This window comes from Betta splendens, chromosome 4, assembly GCF_900634795.4.
Source record: "Betta splendens chromosome 4, fBetSpl5.4, whole genome shotgun sequence".
Lineage (NCBI taxonomy): Eukaryota > Metazoa > Chordata > Actinopteri > Anabantiformes > Osphronemidae > Betta > Betta splendens.
Genome location: NC_040884.2, coordinates 16,389,474 through 16,407,761, shown reverse-complemented (window position 1 = coordinate 16,407,761; position 18,288 = coordinate 16,389,474). Strand labels below are relative to the sequence as shown.

Genomic DNA, 18,288 nt, shown 5'->3' with positions numbered 1-18,288 from the left:
CGTCTTTGTGGCATTTTTAATAGGCTGCATCTATGAATTATGCAAAGTGCATATGGCAACTTTGGCCATCGCGCCACGCTCTCGCAATTACTCCTCATCTGCCTCCCGTGGTCGACGGATTCAGATGTTCGGCCGTGTTCTCCGCTCTCCGCGTCCACATCTGGCAGATGTGTGAGGCTTGTAGGAGCGCGTTCCAAGTCCAGTTGACGCGATGTCGCAGGGTTCCCCGTCGCGTGGAAGGAGCTCCTCGTAGCCTGCTTGGCGCCGGTGCCGCGGCTCTAGACGTGCGGCGCCGGTGCCGGTGACCTCCACGCGCGGCCGCGCCGCTGTTTCGGATGAGGCAGCTGTTCCGCTCTCACGCTGGCTGCACACAAGTGTCCCCCCGTGGTCGCCAGCGCGAGCGGTTCTCCGTTGTTGGAGCTTCCAAACGGCCTCATTTGAAGCGAACACACTGTCTAGTAATTACTTAAAGCTGCACCGGTCGCTTTTTTCAATAAACAATGGATCAAATGACTACGTCCAGAGTGAAAAGTACTGTTCATGGTGACAAACCCGCGGATAATTATCGCCTAACTCCACAGCTCCCCTCAGCTGAGGGAGCTTTTTTAGCATCTGTAAGCTTATTATTATGGGTTTCAGGCCCACAACTTTAATAACATAGTGGAGCGTTGAGCAGCGTTAGCAGAGGCTGATATTTCTCCCATGAAAATCCAAAACGGAGTATTAGAATAATGTCCATTGCTCAGGTGACTGGAAGCAATAGTTGGAATGAATGTCCGTGTTCTGTTGTTCAGCTGCAGCTGCTAAAACTTTAAATGCTGTATGAACAAAAGCTTTATTATTTAATTGGCTACTTGTGTAACTGTCCTCATTGTTTTTTTTTCATGCATTACATTTTTAGCTCTTACTGTACATGCTGTGCGTGTGAAACAGCTGATTTGTCTAAAAGTGGGTGATTAAATAAAGGACGGCGCCTCCTGCTCCTTCTCCTCCAGGTACTGTAACGAGCACCTGCCGTGCCCGCCTCACGTGTACTGGTCGGCCTGGTCGGCGTGGGAACGCTGCACCGTGCCCTGCGGCGGGGGCATCCAGTCACGACGCAGAACCTGCGAGAACGGCAACGACTGTCCCGGGTGCGGTCAGGTACGTGACCCAAAGCAGCCGCTTCACGCAACAAACAATGCGTAGTGATGAAACGGGAACATCCAACGCGACCAGATCCCCTGGCTAAAATTAAGCAGTAGCAGCCATCAGATTTATTACCAAGACCTATTTAATATCACACGCACATACAATAATAACATCACATATGAATAGGCTTATTTTCTGCCACAGAGCTTTTTTTTTTCAAAGCACAGATGATGCAATGAAATGTTGAAATACAAGTGTTCTTCTTGTTGACAGCATGATGTGATGCTCAAGGTATTTCTGGTTCACACACACACACACACACACACACACACACACACACACACACACACACACACACACACACACACACACACACACACACACACAGTCCTGGTTAAAACAAGAGCGAGTGAACATGATAGCTGTACTGTAGCTTATGGTGTCCCCCTTGGAAGTGGATTAAAGAATATGGGTCAGGGCCTTGTGGATGCATGGGATGCTTCAAGTGTGCTTATGTTTGTTTGTTTGTTTGTTTGTCTGTGGATTTTCCTCCTTTAGACGTCTTGGATGGTTTTTTGAACAAAGCTGTTTGCTAAACTCGTGCTTCTTTAATTGCGAGTTTTGATTAACGCTTTTGAATGAAGATTATAATAGGGATTACACACACATCACAGTAATAAGACTGCATTTACATAAATATCTGTGTATTATCTGTAGTTTTGTGCGGTGACATATACAGACGCTCACTGTGTTAATTGAAGTGATGCCTTTATTTTTAAATATGCCAAACGCTGGAAAAAGAGTGAAACAACCCAAATCACATTTGGCTGTAAAACACCACATCCCACAGCTTCTGTATCACTTCATTGCTAAGCCAAATAATACGCAGCCAGAATTATGAAGCGTTCAGCTCAACGACTCAAGGCCTTACAGCCTCAGGAGCACGCGTGGTATCTGATAATTACCCAAAACACGTTAGTATCTGTAGAACGTCCACATGCAAGGGCCGACCTCGCATTAAGTTGCAATTCAGCAGTTTTCATCATGCTGTATCATCTGTTGCTGTGTGACCCCCTCTCTCTCTCTCTCTCTCTCTCTCTCTCTCTCTCTCTCTCTCTCTCGCTTTTGCTCGGTCACGCTCATATTCCCCCCCAGTGGCAGCTGTCTTGGTTCTGTCACTGCGGCCGTTACGCTCACAGAAGCATCCTGGGAATGCATCAGCATTCCTGCAGGAGCTCCGTTTAGAAAAAGATACTGATGACACGCTGACGGGGGAATCTCAGTTTCTCTTAACAGCTATTTCCGAGACTGAAAGCTCCACGTCCCTTTTCAGTAGCTGTGGATGTTTTGATGTACAGTATCTTTGGTTTAGAGACCAGCGAGAATGAAGTGAATCGTGACGGTAGAGAGCGTTTTATTGTCAGAAGAAGGTACAGTACAAACAGCACCCTATTAGAGCTGAGTCAGGGTGAGCTGAGTTACATAAAATAACTTTCTGACATTATTGTTCTTACTGTTGTTTACTTACTTGTCCTTTTCTTTTAAGTATTTCGTTGTCTCCAAACATTGCAGCCTGGACCTAAATGGGACTGGTTGAGCCCCCAGTTGTAATTACTGTACAGACACCTTCTCCTTGGCCTCTTTCGACAGCGGGGCCATCTTATGTTGTAGTTTAAGTTGTAGTGTGTGTTCAGCATATTTATCCAGGCCAAAGACACATTTGCTGCACTTCTTTTAAGCTCTCTGAAGAGGTGCCTAATTGCACAGCTTAATGTAACAATTGCTTGCACTTTATGCTCTTAAAATCCCCAAAGAGCTGTTCAAGGGAAAACCTTTCCATTAGAAATGATTAAAAAAGTATTTGTGATGGGTTGATGTCTGTGTTCAGCCGCCCTGGACAGGTTCATAATGTACGTAATTAAGCAGAGACCAGTTAAACATCAAATCTGAGTAGGGGAACCATCCGAAACGTGAGAGTCCTGCACTGCAAGAAAAGGCATTTTCATCAGACGGAGGAGGAAAAGTGACATTTTTTACTGTGTTGTTTCTACTTGTGCAGCTGCAGCACAGGCCCCTAGTGAGGAACACACACAGCAAAAGGAACGATTTGTGAGAGCCAGGGTTAATGAATGTCACCGAAATATGTAGCAAAAGCCCCCAAACTCTTCAGTAGAGCAGAATATCACCGGTTTGGAAATCACTGTAGGTGCTTGGGTCCTGTTTACTGTGTGTGTGTGTGTGTGTGTGTGTGTGTGTGTGTGTGTGTGTGTGTGTGTGTGTGTGTGTGTGTGTGTGTGTGTGTGTGTGTGTGTGTGTGTGTGTGTGTGTGTGTTCATCTTTACCTGTCAGGATTAATATTGCTGCAGCCACTGTTGATCAGCTCCAGGTGTTACCAAGACTTTAATCAGCAGCAAGTAAACATCTGCTCTGGGTTGTACAGAGACGTCACTTAGAGAATAAGGAATCTCAACTTGCCTGGCAAAGCCCGTCTCTTCGTGGTCAACATGCTGCAGAGTGAATCCCCGCACAGCGAATCCATTCACTTCCTCCTTTTCCTGTGAGTCTCTATTGATCCCTGAAGCTCCATTTTCCCCGCTTACATATTCTCCACAGGGAGCCCACAGCCCGAGACAGGATGAGGCAGGTGATGCTGGGAGGGATTCAGGTTAAGGACACTTCAGTTGAAACCAAAATGCCTCCACTCACTATGCAATCCTGAAAACAAACCGTTGCCTCGTGCATCTCTCAAGGTGCTTTACTTCCATCAAACCTGCCCCACTGTCGCCCCGCGCGTCATTGCCTCAGGCTCCGGCAGCATCATCACCAGGGACCTATTTAGTCCAAAGATGCTGCGCGTGTCATTTTGCTGACGCGAAAAGCGCCTCCATCAGTCTGACCCCGGTCTGCAGCACAGCCCTATCTCTCCAGTTTCACTGTATCTGCATTACAGGTTTGAATCCCCCCGAGGAGCCCGAGAAACCCAGGCTGGAAATAAACAAGCCGGGCTGTGGTGGGCCAGCAGTGATTTAGTGTGCCGCGAGAACGCTCCTCGGCTCCGTCTTCTCCTGCGTGATGAAAAAAAGTCAAAACACGGAAAGTCAGGCAGCCTTGGCTAAACTGGAAGAAAGGCTTTTTTACAAACAATGAAGAACACAGTCGTTATCCTCGGAAAAACAGCAGCCTTGCTTTGAGAAAAGCAATTCTCCATAGAAAGGGAAAAACGGCGCAGTCAACAGAGTTATCAAATATTAGGATTAATCCGCAGAATCAGTTTGGTTTCGTGAGGATTTTATAATCCTGCTCTGTTTCAAATGTAATAAATAAACTGTTCATGAACTGCTGGGGCCAATTACTGTCTCAGCTGTGAAATGTAATCGCCCCCTGAACCTAACAGCTACTTCAGGCCCGGGCCGCGCACCAGCCATACTTTATTCCTTTTGAAAGCGCGCGCAGGTCGACTCTTGTGCTCGGGATCATTGTCATGCTGCATAACGGCAGCTGCGCTCCGGCTTCAGCGCGCAGACGGACGACCTGACTTTCCTTTAGAATTCAGGCTTCCCTCAATTATGGCAAGTTGCCTGGCCCCCGAAGCGGATTGAGCGCCGCGCCGGCACCTTCATGCCCGATTGTACGTGTGATGTTCTTTTTCGTGGCCCTGGCGCCAGATGTAATGGGAACTGTGTCTTTTAAACGCTTCAACTTTCGACTGAACAGTCCAGAGGATGTGTGCTGTCAGTGTGGGGCTGGAATTAGGGAAGCTCCTTTCAGACGTCTGTGAATTTCATTATCACATATACACTGTACATTAATAGTTAGAGTTAAATACATTTGCAATTCCAGTTTGATTTGTAAAATATTTAAGCGTCAATTGTGGCCACGCATAAAGGACTCAGTATTGCACTTTAAATGCCATGCTGGTATTCGTTTTCCCTGGTTCTCATGAAAAGAGACACACTTCAAAGATTGGCATTCTTCAGGAAGATGCTATTCATGGTGGTATATCCCGCTTTATACGGCAAAGTACATCAAATATCTCTCACATCCAGGGATCAAAAAGGACCATTTTTCTCCTGTGAACTGCACATCTTGACTCTGCCTCTCAGAGTTAAGGGAGTCAAACGCGGGCCGTGCGGAACCTGCACAGAGCTGCTTAATAACATCGAGAGCGCTCCTTTCACGTGCGAGGGGCTCGGCCGTGCAGCCGGGCTGTGAAATTAAAGTTAAGCAGCCGGTGTTTGTGTGGGGGCAAAGTGACGGGTGAACACACGCGTGTGTTTGCCTTCTCCCCAGCGTTGGTGTGTGCGTGCGAGGGCTTGTGCGCCCGTGTGTAGCCAGGAGACCTGATTCCTGTCTGACAGCGGGCTTCATTATGGAGGCAGAATGGTGGGGAGAGAGAGAGAGAGGGAGAGAGAGAGAGAGACGGGGGGGAGGAAAAGAGAGAGAGAGAGAGAGACGGGGGGAGGAAGAGAGAGGGAGAGAGAGAGAGAGACAGAATGAGAGAGACAGAGGAAGACAGAGAGAGAGAAAGAGAGAGCGAAGGAGAGAGAGAGAGAGAGAGAGAGAGAGAGATGGGAGTTTGACGAAGTGTGTTCCAGTCAGCGTTGCTAATTGAACTGATGTGTCATGGAGACTTGAGGAACATTAGGCCTCCGTCTCTGCAGACCCGACCACAATAGAGACGTAGACAGTGAGGGGCATTAGTCACTCTCAAGTCTGCACCATCTCCTTAAAAGTTAAGTTGTAAGTGTGTGTGTGTGTGTGTGTATATAGACGCCCTTACTGTATGTAAACCAACACACACCCTTCCCTCTCTCTCTCACATTCCTCATCTAACACACACACACACACACACACACACACACACACACAGAGCTCTCCGACTCCAGTAAGGGGCATAATGAGTGTAATGATGGCAGGATGCTGGAGAGGCACGACTCCTTATTATTCACCTCCCACAACTGGCCAGACGCCACAGAGAGGCTTTTGTACACACACACGCACAAACACACACACGCTCACACAAATCTCACCGTCCACTCTACATTCATGGATTCTTCTAAAGGAAGCGAGGCAGAGGGCTTATACTCGCCCAGCACTCAGACACTGTGAGTGTGCTGACACACTCATTCCCTCATTTTCACAACCCTTCCTCCTCAGCTCGCATGTCCTCATCCTTTAACACCTAAGAAAATAAGCAGACAGGGTGATGGAGAGGCCTGGATCCATAACTCAGCTGCATAAACATGCACACACACTCAAATCAGTGGCAGAGTGGCAGCTCCAAGTCCGTCTGCACACACACACACACACACACACACACACACACACACACACACACACACACACACACACACACACACACACACACACACACACACACACACACACACACCCTGACCAGTGCCATCACACCGACCCACCAGGCAGCAGCTTGTTTGCGTGAAGCCCCCCCCTCTCAGCCAGTTCTCCTGAGCTTCGTCCAGAAACACATTAAAGCGCCGCCCGTCTCGGAGCAGCTGCCTGTTAAAGGTGTTGCGCGGCATAAAATCGCTGCTCTCCATTTGCCCGTAATGTGTAACTGCGCTCTCGCCGGAGGCTGGGAGTGAAGGGGTGGTGGGGGGCGGGTGGGGGGGGGGGGGGGGGGGGGGGGGCGCAGGATGCCGAGCCGAAATCTGCGGACTAATTGAATCCAATTTGGTGTTCCACATGCCACTTGTCACAGTTGACTACTTTCCACCATGCTTTCACTTTTGGTTAATTTCTCTGGAATTGAGACGTGAGTCTCAAGTGAGAAGTGAAAAGTGCAGGACAGTTTTTTTTTTGTCTGATTGTAGTTTTATTACTGGAAAAGGAAACTGAGACTAAGACAATTTGCCGGACTGCTCCTGCCTCAAACTGCACTCTCGCATGTTTGTGAGCCACATTTTCATACGCTACATGGCTGCCGTGACCCATTCGCTGCTCTGGCTCGGTGAATGTTTGAATGGCGTTGTTTTTATTCTTTTTCACTTTGCTTGTGGCTGTATTTGTATGTTTAGATTATGGGGTTATATGGGCAGAGCTGGCCTGGTGCTTATTTCACATTCTCAGGTCCATTTTTAATGCATTATTCAGAAGGTGCTATAAAAACGGCCACTCTTAATGCAGGGGAGACTGTTTTTGTTTTGTTATTATATCAGATTTCGTATTCACGTTCGTGGCTGCTGTAACAAGGCTCTTTTATTGCTGAAAAATGCAATAAACCTCCTTCAGTGTCCTTCAGCTTTATTGCTGGCTGCCCTGTTGTTAACAGGGGTCCTTTTTTTTCACATCATGGACCCCCGGGTGCTACGGAGCTCATGATGAGGACCTTCACCATATTTTCATTTTACACACTCGGTCTATTAGCTTGGCAGCCAGGCTAGTTATTATTAGTCTTCAACTGTCTTTTTAAAATTCCCACTCGACCGTTTAAATAAATCATCTCGGCCAACACGCGCATCTTGCACTATCTGTGTCAACAGCTGTCAACCAATCCCAATCCAGAATTCTCTGTTGTCAGTATTTAGGACAAAATGTTTAAATGGCGTGTTGATATATGTTTACTAAGTTATTAAGCTCCAGTGGGTTTTGATTCAAGCTACTCAAGCCACAAATCTTTTGATGTCAGTCCAGGCTGCGTGTAAAGCAGCGGTGGATACCTTCAGAGACTCTGAATGAGGTTTAGCTTAAAACCCAGTAATTATCGCCTCAGACCTCTGCATCGACACTAATCCTCAGAGAGCACAGGCAGGAGCGTTTACCAGACAAGCCTCATTAAATATTTACTGTGTTTGGCCACAATCAACAGCCCGCGCGACAAACAGCCACGGAGCGTTGGCGTTCACCTGCACTCGTGTCACACGTGTCGTATTTCCCTCCGCTTCCCTTTGGTTATTGGCCGATAATCGCGCACACAGGCCGGTCCTTGATGTGCGGTGATGTTAAATATTAATGTCTGGAGATGATTACTGCGCTAGATGGAGAGAGGCAGGAAGTGCGGCCGGGGTGACACGCTCATTCATCACGCGACTCACGCAGAATCTAAACCCTGCCCGTGTTTTTAAGAGTGGTACCTCTGGGGGGGGGGGGTTTATAGGGAAAGGCAGAGGGAGATGAAACAAAGATACAGCCAGAAAAAGAAACTCGGAGCTGAGGAAACAGCTGTCACAAAGCGAGCTGTACGTACTGTACGGCGGGCGAAGGAGACGCTGGAGGGAATGTAGCGAAGGCGGCAGACAGACGGACGGACGGATGGACGGACACGTGGAAGGGCTGTGAAAGACGGGGCAGGCGGGTGAACAACGCACCTGCACATATAGAACGTATGGAGCTTCCCTCAGCTGACCCGTCAGGCTGCGGCGCGTGACAGGCTGACGGATGTGCAGAAAGGAACTCTTATCTTATTTTGTCAAGGTCTGCCACTCACTCAAGGTCTATTCAGCATAAATAAACAAGTGGTGAGGAAGCCGGCAGTCGTCTCGACCCCCCCCTCTGCGGCAGCGCTCCCTCCAGACGTATCGCTGCCTCCACCTCCTTATTTGTTTAGCCTCGCACAAAAGGAGGCCAGAGTCCCTATTACCCACCTATTATCCCCACATCATCAAGTGTAGTCCCGCGGAAGGAGCATATTCTCACCGAGTGCTTCGAATGGAGGGGGAACTTATACTTAAGGTGCTCTTAAATAAGACTCACAAATCATACCGCTGTGTTTTTTTATTTTTATTGCCTGGATGCAAATAGGAGAAGGAGCTGCCTTCACTTCTTTACCTCTCTCTCTCTCTCTCTCTCCCTCTCTTTATCCGCCTTATTGGGTCCCTGGCATCACCTGCACCCCCCACCCCCCCGCCTCCTCCTCTTCCGCCCTTTCCCCTCGGTTATAAATTAAACTTGATCAATGACCTTCCCTGTCTGCCGTGTTTGGCTCTTGCCATGTTCAGCAAGTGGCCTAATGGGAGCGTGTCCTTAGTCGCGGCGCGCTGGCGAGAGTGGCAGGTTACGCCTGGAGCAGGGACGCGGAGCCCGGCCGGGCCGTAAAGAGGTGGCGACGGAGTGAGCCGGCCAGAGGTGAAAAAGGGAACACGGGATGCTTTTGAGGATAAATGGAGGTTCACTGCATCCTCTGAACGGCTGTTTATATAAATAAGATGCTCCGTTCCCTTTTAGCGACGGCGGAGGATTTCTGAAGTCACTGTCCCGATCATTATTAAGCCCCGTCGCCGCCTCCTTCCCTCTCCTGCAGGAGTACCAGTCGTGCAACACGCTGCCCTGCCCCGACCTGAAGAAGACCACGCCCTGGACGCCGTGGACGCCCGTCAACATCTCCGACAACGGCGGCCACTACGAGCAGCGCTTCCGCTACACCTGCAAGGCCCGCGTCCCGGACCCCGGGCTGCTGGAGGTGGGCCGGCAGCGCATCGAGATGCGCTACTGCTCCAGCGACGGCTCCACGGGCTGCTCCACCGACGGTGAGTGACCCCCCCCCCCCTCGCGCTCCGAACGTCTTTGCGGCCTAATTACTGGCATCCTCCCCTCGAGCTAATCCTCCTTTATGCGTCTCTCTCGTTTATTAGACTTTCCTTTCACGCCTCCTCAAACTTTTCCCCTCTCTGTCCTGTAAAAACTTAAAGTAGCGCCCTCTTAATCGGCTCTTGTGTTTATGGTCCCGTCATAATCCACTTTATCATGGGATCAAAGCATCAGCGCTAATGAACTTCCAATCCACCGAGCCGATCAGTCGTTTACGACTAATTTTGGCGTCTCTGTGCGATGCCACGCACACACGCACGCACACACACGCACACACACACACGCACGCACACACACACACACACACACACACACACACACACACACACACACACGTATCTGTCATCCCAGCTCCTCTACCACACGTTTACACTCAGCCACACCCCTGGTGAATTAAACCCAGCCAACGCTCGTACAAACAAGCTGCTAATTGACAGGTTGTTTATGTTGTCGCGTGGAGGGACGCACATTAGAGGGGAGGACGGCCTGGGTGGCACCGCACCACAGCAAAGAGGCCTCGGATACGGAGGCAGCGGTTAGAGGTTGTTTACGGCGCCTCCCACAGAAAAGTAGATTTTCTTAGGGCTCTGGTGTTGCTACGCTTTGGTGGCCTCCCATCACTGGGTCCATCACTGCTGCACAGCTCACGCTGCAGCGATCACAGGTCAGCCCCCGACTCCTCTCTCGCCCCCATCTCTCCCTCACTCGTTTCTGATTCTGGTTATTAATCTCTGTCTTTGCTTCGGCGCCGTCTCTGGTACAACATGTTCTCTTCACACTTTGAAGCCAACGCTTAAATGTTCCTGAAGGGTTTTTTTTTTTTTTTTTTTTTTTAAGTGAGCGCCGGCAGCAGGAGGAGGAAAAAAAAGCTTGACTATCAGACGTAAGGATTTCAAACCGAGTGACAGCCGCACATCCGAGACATAACAGAACAAAGGCCCGGGTTTTAATAGGTCTGTGGCGTTTTTCATTTGCGGCAGGAAGTAACATGTAAAATGTGTTTCATTAGAGGTTGTCGCCAAAACCTTGACATCAGATTAGCTTCACTGTTAATTACAGCCGCTGAATAGACGGCTTTCAGCTGGGTAGAGTCACTTTTGCCAACGTGTCAGTCGCTGCCGGGACTCAGAGCGTCTGCGTCTGCAGCTGCGCGGCGATGGATGAGCCGCGCAGTCACATTTGTTCAACAAGCGGTGTACTAACACCCGTTGTTACTTCCTCAACTGTGCCATGGGGGGAAACGCGCTGCGCTATTAAGTCGGCTTACTGAGGTGCAAATTATGCATCAGCAATGCTGCAGGTTACATTTACACCACGCTTTAAAGGGGACGTTGTAATTTCCTTGTTAATAGAGAGAAACTTCATTATGCGCTCGCTGCCAGTGATCAGCGGCGCCGATCTGTCATGACGCTAATGCACTTAATATTCCACCTATATCGAATTTTCGACTGCAGGAGTAATTAACGGCGCCGCGGGCGCTGCTGCCGGTCCGCGGTCCCTCAGCGGCGAGCGGCCTGGGAATTTCCCGTTGAGGAGTCTCTGTCGGACTGAGCGGAATAACTGTGTCACAAGAAGATTGAGCTAACAAAATATTATTAATGAAGCACATTGGATAATTTGCGTACAGTTTAAAAACGTGCAACTCATTCTCACATCTCTTCAACCGAAAGCTGCATTAATGGAACGTTGACCAGACGCCTAATTTGACTAATATGACTAATCTCATAATTTTAAGTGCATTTAAACACACAGTTATGGTTGCCAGCACCCGCAGAATTAAAGTCTATTTAATGGCTATTTAAAGGCTGCTGCCACCAAATCAGTCAGATGGGTCTTGTTAACTAGTTTAGACTTGAACTGAATGTTACATCAGTGTCTGTCTGACGTTCTGTTCACTGTTTTTTAAGTTCATACTTCATGTGTTCATTATTTTCTATTTTACATTGTTTTTAATCCTCGACAAGCATTACACTTAATTTTAGTTGTTAGAAGCCGTGGAGCAGTTCAAGGAAACCGAAACTGTCAAACAGCAAAAATGACAAATTAAAAATAACCGGAGACTCTGTTAAGACTGTGCGGTTGTTTGCTGTCATCGAATTCACCATCAATCCACAGTATTAATCCCTCTCTGTCCCACACCAGCTGCTGTGACTTGTTTGCAGTCAGATAGTGTCGCTTGTAGTGAAGGGTGCGTTTGTTTTAGGCACAGTGTGGTGGAGTATGACTTGGCTGTGCTTTGAGAGCTTTCTCGCGTTAACAGGAGACACCGGCCTTGACTGAGAACAGAGAGAAGCGAAATCAGAGTGAGTCATTCCTGCAAAGAGAAAGAATCATTTCTGCCTAATTAAACGTTTCTCCATTCTTGTTTGATATTTGTTGACAGAAATTTCTTCTCCACATCAAAATGTGTTTGATGAAAGACGCCTTTTGTTCCCTTTTTGTTTGTCGGGGTTTGATCAAAAGTTCAGGGGTTTGCGTTCGGTTCGGTTTGTGTTCCTCAAAGAACACGCTGGTTCACCTCCACCCAACACAAGACCTGTTGATACGCGTGTAAACGCCCCCCAAGCGGCCCGCGGCCCCTCAGTGTTTGTTCATCTCCGAGCTTCAGTATGATTCACTTACCGCTGGAGTTTTAAATCGCAAGCTGCCAAAAGGGAGGCCGGACTCTAGTGATGCACTTCTTCATTTCATCGGTTGCAAAGCTCAACATCCGTCTGGAGCGCGCTGGTGTGTGTGTGTGTGTGTGTGTTATTGTGGGTGTGCGTGGGGGCGGGCTGACATGCGTGCGTGTGTGTGTGTGTGTGTGTGTGTGTGTGTGTGTGTGTGTGTGTGTGTGTGTGTGTGTGTGTGTGTGTGTGTGTGTGTGCGTGTGTGTGTGTGTGAGATGACCAGCACCCAGAGATAATCATGTCACCTGAGAGATTGACTGTTCACATCGGGCGGTTTAGTATCGATCTGATCTCCTCACACGCTTTCCTCTTTCTTCTGTAAAACAGTGATGAAAAATAATTAATACTCATTATGAGTTTAAAAGCGATTTACATGCACTGTGATGTACTGCGTGTACTAATGTGCCTTCCCACATGCCCCCATGAAATACAACACATAAGTGAGGAGGAATATCTGCGGAGAATTTGCATGCAAATAAAAACAGATGCTGCTTTTAAACAGATTACATGTCAATCTCTAGGAATTAGATGCATTTCAAGTAAGTTCCCTCGCTCGCCGCCGCCGCCGTCTCTCTCTTTGTTTTCTCATTTAAAACCAATGCATGAAGGTGTCTCTGCACCGGTGCCGCTTCCCTGCTACTCAATAAAGAGCCCGGCCTGCTGTTGTCTGAGATCTTCGCTGTCTACCCCCCCTTCCTCCCCTCCTCCTCCTCTTCCTCCTCTTCTTCCCTGCTCGGGCAGAATGTCACCGCGTTTCAGCGTCAGCGCTATCAGATACACCTGACATTTGGCGCGGTGCATGCTATTGACACACACCTGGACGTCTCATCTTTGATGCTCAGAAGCGGAGAATTAATCTCCTCTCAACAGAGAGAATAAATAGATGTTTGAGATACGTCGGCACCTTTTTCCGACTCTCCCCGGCTCCACTGTCTCCCCTATTAAGATCTCTATCCGTCTTTATTATGAGAGGGAACGTATGATTTAACCAAGCACTCACAATGAGCTTTTATGTAACATACTGACTTGTTTCGTATCAGTAATCACAGCTTAATGATGGTGATGAGTTAATTACTGAAGAAGGGGGGTGATTTAAGGACCTCTCTCGTCATGATTAGTCCGTGTTCACTCTTCCCTGCTCTTTGATTTACTTCATATGCCTAAATGAAAATCCAAATATTTGTTCATTTGCTTACTTGGCTGTGTCGACGGGCGCTTTTAAATTTGCATGAAGCAAATTCCTATAGGCGATTTATAAAACATGGCCTTTGCTTTGTCTCTGGCTCTTCCTCACTCAGTACAGTGCGTCCTTATTTAATATTTATATACTAATGCACAATTAATAATACTCCGTTTGCACAGGGCGATTGGTGTTTGCGCGTTCACCATCCCGCTCACTTCCCTGTACATATTTCTTGCTTTGTGCGGAGTCATGTGTCAGCAGCGCCGCGGCGTCTTGCTCAAGGACACTTTAGCAGAACTGCGATTATCGTAGAGGCAAATGACCTCGCGGAACATTCCTCGCTGGCGATACCAGCAACACACGCAAACACAAAGGCACAAAAAGCTGCTCCCCCTTCGTCCGGCTGCGTTTTTAAAGCGAAGGTCGCTGGATTTTATTTATGTAATTCATTTTATCTTACTATAAAGATGCTGGAGCTACAGTAATTGAGCCGGTGTTGCCTTCATCCTTGAAAACAACATATCAGCTCATTTCTGATGTTCAGCTACTACAAGAAGATTGTTTAACCCATTCCTCGCCGTGTTTGCTCTTTTGCTGTCAGGCTTTTTGTGAGCAGCGTCCCGACTTCACCTTCCTGCTGCCGCCACCGTCACGCCAGCCACTTATCCATTAGTCAGCCTCAGTCTAAAACAGCGTCTTGGTTATTAGTCACTCGCTCTGCCGCCACAGGCCAGCTCATTGCACCAACAGGAGGATTAAATGATCATTTCTGCAAGGCTGTATATCAATAAAGCAGACATGTTTGTCTGATTTAATTAATGTCCCTCCATAAGGCGAAGGAGGTGTAAGTTCAGTTGCGCTAGTTCCACGAAGCGGGCTTTGAATCACACATTCATCTCTTTTATTTATTTATTTTTTTACTACATTGGCTTCCTACAAAGAGAGAAACAGACACAAGCGTTGGCGAGATGAAAGACGTTTCTGTGGAAGATGGCGAGTTGGTAATTTTGCTGGCTCGTGTCAATGAGTGATGGCTTCATTTTTCCCCCCTGGAAGAAACCGCGGCGCGTCAGCAGCCTGATGTGTCTCACTTCTGCTGATCCGTTATCAAGGTCTGGGCTTTCTCATGGGCGACAGATTAGTTTCTTCTGCACAGATGTCATGAGCAGACAGTGAGTAGACACAGGCCGGTCCTGAGGGACGCCTCTGACGGATGACAGCCGTTCCACTGTCCTTATTCTCTCTTCTTCTGCTTTGCTCTCCTTCCCTGTAGTCAGGCCTGTCGTCTTCTATGTTCATCTCGCTGCTGATCAAGGAGCGGGACAAGCTGAGCTGTAACAGGTGGACACTGTATTTAAGTTAGTCTACAGTCAGCAAGACCTTGTTTTTACGGAAAACTGATGAAAAATAATAAGTACTGTTGATGCTGCCTTCATTAAAAGCGGGTCACAGTCAGGGTCTGGCTTTGTTTATCTTAAATACGATAATTGTATATGCATCTGAATACAGGGACAAACAAAGCAGTACAATAGTTAATAGTGATGTATAAACTGGTGCATGTTTTATTTTACAATAGCTCTTGTTGATGTTGTTGAAGCTAAAGTTGCTGATGACGGCCTCTGCCTGTTTGTTATGCCTCAGCTAAGTACATAACCCGTGCACCGGCCCAGATTAGCATCAGATGGAGGTCACCACCTTACTGCAGCTGTGCTTGACATTACATTTGCAGGCCAGCGTTGGCCTGTCAGCGACGCGCTGCCTCCTTCACCTCTCCCCCCGGAATGACCCTCAGAGGGGCGCGGGTTTTATTGACACAGAGTCAGCAAATTAACACGGCAGCGTAAAATGAAACGCAAGCCGCCTGTCAAAAAATAAAATAAAATATCACAACTCGGGCACGAAGCCACTTTTTGCTCAGTGTGCTCGCATTAAATTATGGCTCTGAGCACTTAAAAACATCATAACAAGAGGTTTTGACAGAGCGGAGCTTGAGAAAACAACACCCAGGAAAGGTCCGCGAGCTCACACGGCGCCTGGTTGCTTGTTGCTTCTCCTCAGAGTGCCAAGCTGTGCTGTGGTGGTTTAAATTACCACAAAGACGATGGTTTCTGCCATGGTAGCTTCCGTGGGTACAAAACAATTGCGTGTGCACGGTGTGTCGGCTGCTTCACGTTGTGGGAGTTGACTCTCCGGTGAAAGCACCTACAATTACCACAAATGCGTACTTGAAGTCCACCATCACATCCAGCAGGACCAAGTGGGGTTTTACTTTCTGTTAGTAACTAATAGAGACACAAGTCTTGAATTTTCTACTTGACTTCCTGCTACGTCCACTTAAAAAACAACCACTAAGAGTTGTGTATGTCCACCACAAAAAAAAGAAAGCAGGCAACAATATTACTCAGGGGAACTTAAAAATATATATTCTTTTATATATGAGAATCCAAGTAAAAGTATGCAGCACTGCAGAAGCACACACAAGCCTGACACTCAGCAAACAGTGGTTCTAGTAGCAAAACACAAGGCAGAAAGTCAGGCAGCTCACTGGATCTCAGCCGTCATGGGTGATGGGTGCGTCTGTTGGTGGACTGGTCCGAAAGATGAAGATGAAACTCAAAGGATGGGAGGAAGCGGCCCGAGCGCGGACTGACGCAGGCACGGCAGCAAACTGGGCGCCTTCAAAGACAGACGGGTCTGACAGCAGCCACACAGAGAGACGCGGGGGGGGCGCCACATACAGTGCATAGGATGCGGCTCGTCAAACAATAGCAAGTAACGCTCCCCTGGTGACATTAATATGAATGTAAAGTCTCTTCTTGTGTCCTTGTGATCACAGCTTTTAGACAGACAGGAAGTAAAACGCGTTCAGGCTAACGAATCTCTGTAATCACACCTGCGAGCGGGGGATGACAGTGTTTTAGCGTGCAGTTGAAGGCTTTTAATCCCACTTTTCAGAACACGTCAGACTCAAAGGATTTGCCTCGGGTGGATTCAACAAGCGTCTCGTCGCCGTGCGCCGGGTTGTTCCCCCGTAGATCTCTGCTGCGGCGCAGATCCTGCAGGACGGGCGAGATTAGCAACGGGGAGCGGACGTGCGGTTTGAAATCCAGATGTTCTCCCCTTCCTCCACTGCTGAAGGCCACTGCTCCCTTCTACCCCCTGATCCGGCCCATCTTCCTGTGTTAAAGCGCGACTGTCCGTCCAGTCTCATCTCATCTTCCTCCCTGCCTCTGTCTCTGTCTCCGCCTTTGTTCCACCGTCTCTGCATTCACAGTCCGCGCTGCACTGTTTCTGTCTACTGCTTCTGATGGCTCATCATCGCGCTGCTCCTCGCGGCCCCCGGTTGTTTTTTTTTATCCCCCCGTGTCTATATTTTCTTCATATTCTCCCACACACACACACACATCCATTCAAGTTTGTTTACAGCGTATTTTGCCTTTGAGCAGGGTGTGAGGCTGGGTTTCCACGTCCCAGTTCTCTTTTAATGTTCTGCAATGGGGAGCATTGGATGTGGCGCTGTGTCCTCCCTTGTTCTGGTCCGGCCCCGCTCGTCGGGAGAGCAGGGATTAATTCTCTCTGGCTGCGTGTGCTTCTTTTGTGGATCGATGGATCCAGTCGCTGCCTATTTAAGGAGGAGGGCGCCACGCTGTTTGTTTTGGTAACTGGAGGGCGGCCTCTGTGAAGGAGCACCAACAATGCACGCAGTACATCAGAGTCCCGAACTAGAGGTGGAGCACGGAAAGTGAGCAGTTGTGGGAACGAGCATCATCAAGTGTGTAAAAGTAAACACTGTCTTTGTGCGCGCTTTTAATGGGGCGCTCTCGGACCTCAGGGCGTATGTGTGCACACAGTGTGTTCCATGGGAGGCACTCCGTTGCCTTTAGATTAGCAGACTGGTCTCTTGGGCTGCAGGGGGTTTGATGAAGAGTGCGGGCTGCAATAGCAGGCAGGGCCGTCCAAGCCGCCGCCTGCTCAGAATCAATAAAGAGCCGCGGCCTCGACAGCCCTGTCAGCACTCACGGCAGCCGACGGCGGCCGGGGCGAGCGGGCCCCACGCGCCGCCAAGGTCGGCCGTAGTTATGAAGAGGTCAAGGGTTTGCACTAGGTAAACACACTGTCCTCACCCTGAGAATACAAAGCAGCCACGCCGCGATAACTGTCAGTGAAAGGAGCCGGCTGACAACACAACAAACAAGGCCAGGCTGGAGGACAGGGACGAAACGGAGGCGACGGCAGGGAGCAAGAAAGCGACGAAGAGGCGCAGGGAGACTAATAGATGAGCCAATGATAGAAGAGTGAGGGATTGACAGGACAACGAGTCGCGGTCGAGCGGCCGGACAGAAAAGGCCACGGCGACGCGGACGCTAAACGAAGACACCGTTATCGAAAAGATGAGATAATAGTTTAAGTTGCTGGAGTGAATCCTCAGAGAAGTGCTCGCGACTGTAATTTTATTGGAGGTGATTATCATCCGCCGAAACAGATGAGTTCACTCGTTTCAAGCTGAAAAGGCCACAAGCTTTGGGCTCTCTCACCACGAGGCACATTTCCACGCCGCTAATTAATGCACGCACTAATTAGAGTTCAATTGAAATGATAGTTTCGTGTTTCATTAGGAACCCTCTATTCGAGCCATTCCAGATGAGAACACGCAGATTAGGCAGCTGATGTTTGATCACTGGTCCCGCTCAATGGGTTTTCGTCCGCTTTCTCGAATTTTTCGCGTCTTTTTGTTTTTCTAGTTTCACTGTTCAGTAG

At 48.6% G+C, this 18,288-nt stretch overlaps 1 protein-coding gene across 3 annotated transcripts in view; it reads left to right on the top strand.

The window, feature by feature from the left end:
• sema5a (sema domain, seven thrombospondin repeats (type 1 and type 1-like), transmembrane domain (TM) and short cytoplasmic domain, (semaphorin) 5A) overlaps positions 1-18,288 on the top strand; it is an 88,115-nt gene that overhangs the window by 58,933 nt on the left and 10,894 nt on the right. For all 3 annotated transcript variants that reach the window (XR_003785544.3, XR_003785543.3, XM_029146607.3), the window contains exons 15-16: positions 996-1,143; positions 9,392-9,617. Coding sequence is in view for 1 of the 3 variants with exons in the window: in XM_029146607.3 (XP_029002440.1) it covers positions 996-1,143; positions 9,392-9,617 (374 nt within the window). In the remaining 2 variants the exon portion in view is untranslated. The remainder of the gene's footprint in view (positions 1-995; positions 1,144-9,391; positions 9,618-18,288) is intronic.